This window comes from Capra hircus, chromosome 5 (genome assembly GCF_001704415.2).
Source record: "Capra hircus breed San Clemente chromosome 5, ASM170441v1, whole genome shotgun sequence".
Taxonomy (NCBI): domain Eukaryota; kingdom Metazoa; phylum Chordata; class Mammalia; order Artiodactyla; family Bovidae; genus Capra; species Capra hircus.
Genome location: NC_030812.1, coordinates 30,173,545 through 30,180,470, shown reverse-complemented (window position 1 = coordinate 30,180,470; position 6,926 = coordinate 30,173,545). Strand labels below are relative to the sequence as shown.

The 6,926-nt window shown below is 59.8% G+C and overlaps 1 protein-coding gene across 2 annotated transcripts; it reads left to right on the top strand.

Moving 5' to 3' along the window:
- On the top strand, window positions 1,600-5,403 carry PRPH (peripherin). Of its 2 annotated transcripts, none has more exons than XM_018047840.1 (9): window positions 1,600-2,388; window positions 2,757-2,817; window positions 2,991-3,086; window positions 3,465-3,632; window positions 3,740-3,865; window positions 3,956-4,176; window positions 4,291-4,340; window positions 4,611-4,690; window positions 4,933-5,403. In XM_018047840.1, exons 1-9 carry the CDS (start codon window positions 1,847-1,849, stop codon window positions 4,996-4,998), a joined length of 1,410 nt encoding a protein of 469 aa, XP_017903329.1. In that variant the 5' UTR covers window positions 1,600-1,846; the 3' UTR covers window positions 4,999-5,403. The 2 variants fall into 2 exon arrangements, with proteins under 2 accessions (XP_017903329.1, XP_017903330.1); XM_018047841.1 differs by having other exon boundaries at window positions 4,936-5,398.

Below are 6,926 nucleotides of genomic sequence, written 5' to 3'. Positions count from 1 at the left end.
CCCCCCAGCCCTAGCCCAAGCAGGACCCTCCCCCTCCCCACTTTCAAGACCAGCCCTGGTTCATCCATCCCATCCACTCTCTCCCATCCTCCCTCTTCCCATTCCCCTGGCAACCAAACCAGACTCATCAAGGAGAAGGACCTGGCAGCTGTGCAGGGAGAGACTAATAGCCCGGAAGGAAGGAGGGGCCTGGAGAGGAACAGAGGCGGCAGGGATGTGAGCCGGAGGGCGTTGGCCCATCTCGGAGGCCATACAAAGGCGGGAGGCTCCTCTGCCCTGCAGTGCAGAGGAGATGGCCAGCCAGGCAGCCGCCCTCCTTGTCGAGAGATCCAGCCCGGAGTCCCAGACCTGATTCCCCAGACGCCCAGCTCTTGTCCTCCGGGCCAGTCTTACGCAGACCTGTCCTTACTGGAGAGCCCTGGAGTCCCCGGCGGCAGCAGCCCCATAGCTCCTGGCAAGCCCAACAGGCCTCAGCACCCGGCTCCTGCAGACCGCCCACGCTGCCTCTGTCCACTCCTGAGCAGCCTGTGCCTGCGTTCTGGAAGCCATTTGACATGGAAAGGCCAGACATCAGCCTCCCCACTAACTGTGCAGTGGGGAAGGGTATGAAGGGACGCGTGGTTGTGTGTGTCTCGCGTGTGCACATAAGTATACGGTGCTATTTTGCTTCCGCATCTGTTTGTGTGCACAGGCGTGCAGCTCTGTTCTGGGCCTTTTCCCCCTCATCCCTGAACCGCTGGGGATGGGTACCTTCTCTTTCCTCTTCTCTACTCATCCAGCCCCGCCCATTGCTGGGTACCTGCGGCTCCTCAGTACTGGAAATGGTCCATCTCTCAGGCTTGGCAGCAGATGCCGCCCCTCAGCCCCCTCCCCTTCCTACCTCAGGAATGGCCCTGGTTCCCGTAAGGCCGTGACTGAGCAGCGGTTGGCTGGGGGAAGGGAGAAGCCAGTAAAGACAGACAGCATACACTGGCTCACTGAGCTCGGCCTCCAGCAGGGCACAGGTGTCTGGAGTGGGACCCAGAGCTGGGACCCTCCTCCCCGTCTGATGTGCCCACCTTGCTGGGGCCTGGGGTGGATTTGCGATCTGTGTCTTTAAGGGTGAGACATCAGCAGGCAACCCCCTGGCCAAGTGTCCAGGGGAGGGGGAGGGGAAGAAGCCAGTCCATTAGCAGCAGAGCTGGCGCCAGGCAGCAACCCTGCCCAGAGCCCTGGGGATTACGGAGAGACCAGCCCGCCCTCACCCACCTCGGCTGCCTCTGCGCTCCTGTCCCCCAGATCGCCCTGGGTGTGGTGAGCCACAGCAGTTGAAAGTGGAACCTAGCCTTCAGGGGACATGTGGAGTCACAGACTCTGGGGCCTAAGCCAGGCCGATTCTCCATCACCTGGGCCACCTCCTCCCTACTCCTGTGAAGCCTGCCCCTTAACCTCCAGTCCTCCCATCCCTCTACCGTGACCAGCTCTTTCAGCCAGGGACCCCCAGTTCAAGTCCGGCCCTCCCATCCTAGGCTCTAGCTCTGGATGCTTGCTAGAAGTCACTGACCCTCACCTCCCTGCCTGTCTGTGGCCTGTGGTCGCCATCCCTGCTCCCTTCCCCGCCAGCAACAGGGGGAATCAAGTGGGCCAGGCGCCAGCACCAGGGAGCGAGGGTGCGGCACTCCCGCTGCTCCGCAGGGGTGGGGCGTCCCCCTCCCCACATAGCCCCACCGTCAGGCCAGTGGGAGGAGCAGCCCAGGCCCCCCCGCCCCGAACCCGCAGGCCTATAAAGCCGCCTCACAGCGGTCTGCGGCTCCTTCCTCGCGCCCCGACCAGCTCTGCCGGCGTTGACTGCCCATCCTCGGCCGCCATGAGCCACCCGTCGGGCCTCCGGTCCAGCGTCAGTTCCACCTCCTACCGCCGCACCTTCGGGCCACCGCCCTCACTGTCCCCGGGGGCCTTCTCCTATTCGTCCAGCTCCCGCTTCTCGAGCAGCCGCCTGCTGGGCTCGGCGTCCCCCGGCTCCTCCGTGCGCCTGGGCAGCTTCCGCGGTCCCCGGGCGGGCACGGGCGCCCTCCTGCGCCTGCCCTCGGAGCGCCTCGACTTCTCCATGGCCGAGGCGCTCAACCAGGAGTTCCTGGCCACGCGCAGCAACGAGAAGCAGGAGCTGCAGGAGCTCAACGACCGCTTCGCCAACTTCATCGAGAAGGTGCGCTTCCTGGAGCAGCAGAACGCGGCCCTGCGCGGGGAGCTGAACCAGGCCCGGGGCCAGGAGCCGGCGCGCGCCGACCAGCTGTGCCAGCAGGAGCTGCGAGAGCTGCGGAGGGAGCTGGAGCTGCTGGGCCGGGAGCGCGACCGGGTGCAGGTGGAGCGCGACGGGCTGGCGGAGGACCTGGCAGCGCTCAAGCAGAGGTCAGAGGGCAGGGCCAGGGCGGGGCGGCGACCGTCGAGGCTGCCGCCGGGAGGGAGGAGCCGCCCCTCGCCTGTCCGCCTGGGCGTGTGCAGGCAGCACCCTCGTCGGCAGGCACTCCCCCACCACCACCACTTTGCTGAGTCTCAGGGGAGGTGAGGGAGGGGGAGTTACTCTGTCTCCCCTGTGTACAAAGGGGCCCCACCCCAGCTTCCAGCCGTTTACAGAGAAAATGGGGCAAGTCCATCAGGCAGCCTGAAGACCCCTTCCTAGAGGCTGCAGTAGCAGCTCTGACCCAGATCCTGGGGGTCGCGGTCTGCAGGCTGGGCGGTGACCCCGGAACTCAGTTTCTGCACACTCTTCCCACCAGGTTGGAGGAAGAGACTCGCAAGAGGGAGGATGCGGAGCACAACCTCGTGCTTTTCCGTAAGGTGAGCTCGGTCTCCCCATCCCCACCCCTACCCACCGCCTGCATATCCAGGGTGGCATCTGTGGGCAAAGGGAGGCGACCACAAGCCCCCAGAGACAGACAGGAAGGGCCAGGCTCTTCCTCGACCTAAGCAACCCGTCCCTGCTCTCGAACCCCCACTGTCACCCCCTGTAGGACGTGGACGACGCCACCCTATCCCGCCTGGAGCTAGAGCGCAAGATTGAATCTCTGATGGATGAGATTGAGTTCCTCAAGAAGCTGCACGAGGAGGTGGGTGGACCCAGGTGTTAGGTGCGACTTCAGAGGTTGAGGGTGGTCTCTGGAGCTGGGGGACAAGCTCAGGAAGAGAGTGGCGGGTGGAGCGTTGGAAGAGAAATGAGATTGAGTAGACGCGGGCCCTCCCTCCACCCCCTCTACAGGTGGTTAGACTCACACCCCTGCGCCACCTGGTGGCAAGCAGCGGGAATGCACCCCTGAAACCTCGCCGATGACAGTACCCGCGGGGCACGGGCTGTGCAGGCCTAAGCGCGCTGCGCTCCCTGGCGCCCCCTTCTGTTCATTCAAGTGTTTCTTCTCTTTTCTGCGCGCCAACTGCGTGGCCCGCGAGGGATCTGCGCGGTGAACTCGGCATCTTGCCCTGGGCGACAGGAGCTGAGAGACCTGCAGCTGAGCGTGGAGAGCCAGCAAGTGCAGCACGTCGAGGTGGAGGCGACCGTGAAGCCCGAGCTGACAGCAGCGCTGAGGGACATCCGAGCCCAGTACGAGAGCATCGCGGCGAAGAACCTGCAGGAGGCAGAAGAGTGGTACAAGTCCAAGGTGCGGGGGCACGGGGGCGAGGGGGTTGGGAGGGCCTGGAAGGGTGGGATGTTGGGGGGAAGGACCCATCTGGTCTGCTCACGCCCGAGTTGCCACCTTCGCCGCAGTACGCGGACCTGTCCGACGCCGCCAACCGGAACCACGAGGCCCTGCGCCAGGCCAAGCAGGAGATGAATGAGTCCCGACGCCAGATCCAGAGCCTGACGTGCGAGGTGGACGGGCTTCGCGGCACGGTGAGGACCAGGCTGCGCGCCCCGGCCCCGGGGGTGGAGGACGAAGGCTGTGCTCCCCCTACTGACCCCCCTCTTCACCCGCCTCCCCAGAACGAGGCGCTGCTCAGACAGCTGCGGGAGCTGGAGGAGCAGTTTGCCCTGGAGGCCGGCGGGTACCAGGCGGGCGCCGCGCGGCTTGAGGAGGAGCTACGGCAGCTCAAGGAGGAGATGGCACGACACCTGCGAGAGTACCAGGAGCTTCTCAACGTCAAGATGGCCCTGGACATCGAGATCGCCACCTACCGGAAGCTGCTGGAGGGCGAGGAGAGCCGGTGAGGGGCGGGTGGGGCGTGGTCGGGATGGGTGGGGGTGGAGGAGAGGCGGGTGGAAGGCCAGGGTCCCCCCCAACCCCACGCTGAGTAGCTGACTACAGGTTTCGTCCCCAGGATTTCCGTGCCAGTCCATTCCTTTGCATCCTTGAGTATAAAGACGACTGGTGAGTCTTCCGCGTCTGACTTCCAACCTGTCTGTCCCCTTGTCCATTTGTACCCTGACTGGACTCTTGATATGGCTCTGCTCAGGGATTGATTCCTGCCTGAGTCCTAGTCTGTCCTCGCCCCTGATCCTCGGGCCCTACCCCTCCCAAAGAGATATTTAGCTCAGTTCAGTCGCTCAGTCGTGTCCAACTGTTTGTGACCCCAAAGAGATATAGGGGCTTGGACATCCCAAGACTCCTCCCCTCAACCTCAAATCCTGCCTTTTTCAGTACCTGAGGTGGAGCCTCCCCAGGAAACCCACAGCCGGAAGATGGTTCTGATCAGGACCATTGAGACTCGGGATGGAGAGGTGAGACAGGCCACTTGAGCCCAGGACCCCATAATTTCCCTTGAGCCCCAGCCTGGTGTAAGTAATCTTCGGGCATTTGTGGGTGAGTGATTCTTGGGGTGAGAGTGAGACAGGGAGATGGAGGTGGATATTCAGACGGGAGCCTCAACTGGTTGAGAGGGAGGGGGTACACTTTGCCACAAAGGAGCTAGAGGGAGGGTGGTGCTGGGTGGGTTGTGCCCTTCACATGCCTCACCCCCCAGCAGGTGGTGACAGAGTCTCAGAAGGAGCAGCACAGTGAGCTGGACAAGTCCCCTCAGAGCTACTGAACTGATCAGAGCTCCCTGCCCAGCCCCAGGCCTCTGAGGCCAAGTCCTAACACCAGTCTGGAATTGTCTCCTCCCCTCTGCATGCGTCCAGGGGATGGCGCCAGTCACCCCATACCTGGCTGGTGGCCAAGCCCTACCCAGCACTGTAGCTGGGCCTCCCCCTGCCTCTCCATGCCCACATAGGCATGACCCACATGTTCCCCACTTCTAGTCCTGCTAAGGGTCTCTATGGTCCCCATTTCTTGTCCTGGTAAAAGTCTGTATGTTCCCCGCCTTTCTCATTCTGCTAAGAAGATGAGCAACCCCAGGACGAGTCTATTCCTGCCACAACCCCACGGCTAGTGGGTGGGTCGGGGTCTGAGTTTCACTTTTAAACTAAATAAAACTGTTATTAAGGGAACCCTCCTCAGTGGCGATTATTTTGTAATGTATAAATATATGGAATCACTATGTTACATACCTGAATGTAATATAATACTCTAAGTTAGTTATATTTCGGTTTTTTGAAAAATCATGGAATCGTAAAGAGAGAGAAAACTCCCCAGTGCGCTTGTGTTTGTGTTATGGGAGCATCCGTGCGAAGCAGGCTCAGCACTATTTCCCCCTTGCCTCAAGTAATTTCTCCTCTGACTCACTGCCTCGCGTCTATGACTCCTGTCTGCCCTCCTGATTTTCCCCGTACCTCTGTGTCCATTTCTTCTCAACCTCCATTCCCCACCCGCAACCCTGAGTGACCAAAGCAGAGCCCGTCATCTTGGTCTCCGCTGCCTGCAGTCATGTTCTTCCTTACGGATTCTCCATCACAGACGAAGATGCCGCCAGGACCTCCACTGCCCAAATTACAGCTCGCCTCATTTTATACCCTTTCTTCTCTTCACATGCTCCGATTCTGTTAGTTCTGCTTCATAGCTGTTTCAAGCTTGTCTGGCTCTCCCTGTCCCCACTGCCTCTCCACTGGTCCAGGCCATTCTCAGCTCTTGCCTGGGTTACATTTTCTGCCTCAGTAGCCCTTTCCCCTGGCATGGCCCTGCCACCCACACGAACCAGTTCAACGCACTTAGCAAGCAGATCAGATTCTGCTGCCATCACTCCTCCCCAGGCTTGGAATATCTGTTTCCATGCTGTCCTCCACTCCATTCCATCCTACCCTTATCTTGAAGTCAAAATCCACTTCTGAATTTAGACTGATTTTCCTCACTCAATTATAGTGCGAGGTGCAGAGAGTAAGCCAGAACTCACAGTCTGGGTGGGGGACATAGACAAATAAGCATACAGTTCAACCCTGTGATGAGTGATGTGACTGGGATAAGAAGATAGTATTGGGGAAACGTGAAGAAGAGCACATCACATAAGCCAGTCTTGGGGTAGGGATGGCTTCCCAAAGGAGGCAGCATCGCAATGAGCACAGGAGAACAAGCAGGAGTTACTCAGGTGGAGCAGGAAGAGGAGGGGGACTTTCTAGGCAGCTACATAAGCCAGAAGATGAGAGAGAGGGAGTTTGGAAAGTAAAAGTGGTTCCACATTGCTGAAGTGAAGGCCAGAGAGGAAGGAATGGTGTTGGGGTTGGAAGGACGATGAGGGCCAAGTCACTGAGGACCTTATACGACATGTTAAGGCACTCAGAATTTATTCTAAGGAAAGAGGAAAGAGAAGGATTTAATGGGTGAAGTATTTTGACCCGTGTTTTAGAAAGATCACTCTGGCTGTGGGGTGCAGAAGGAGTTAGAAGAAGATGGAAGACCAGCTCAGAAGCTGTTGCAGTGAAACATGCAAGAGATGACTGTGGGCAAAGAGGTGGATAGATTGGAGAACTGTCACCCTAAGGGGTGATTTCCAGTGTGAGAGAAAGGGAAATAGCAAAGGTGATCCGAGGTTTTGAAGGAAACAAGCAGACAGATGGTGGGACGTTTCATAGAAACAAGGAAGAC

Excerpts from the sequence above, each read along its gene's own strand:
- PRPH (XM_018047840.1), top strand. The coding sequence starts at position 1,847 with ATGAGCCACCCGTCGGGCCTCCGGTCCAGCGTCAGTTCCACCTCCTAC. Across the intron at positions 3,866-3,955 it reads TGGACGGGCTTCGCGGCACG|AACGAGGCGCTGCTCAGACA; the intron begins GTGAGGACCAGG and ends CCGCCTCCCCAG. Across the intron at positions 4,691-4,932 it reads TTGAGACTCGGGATGGAGAG|CAGGTGGTGACAGAGTCTCA; the intron begins GTGAGACAGGCC and ends CTCACCCCCCAG.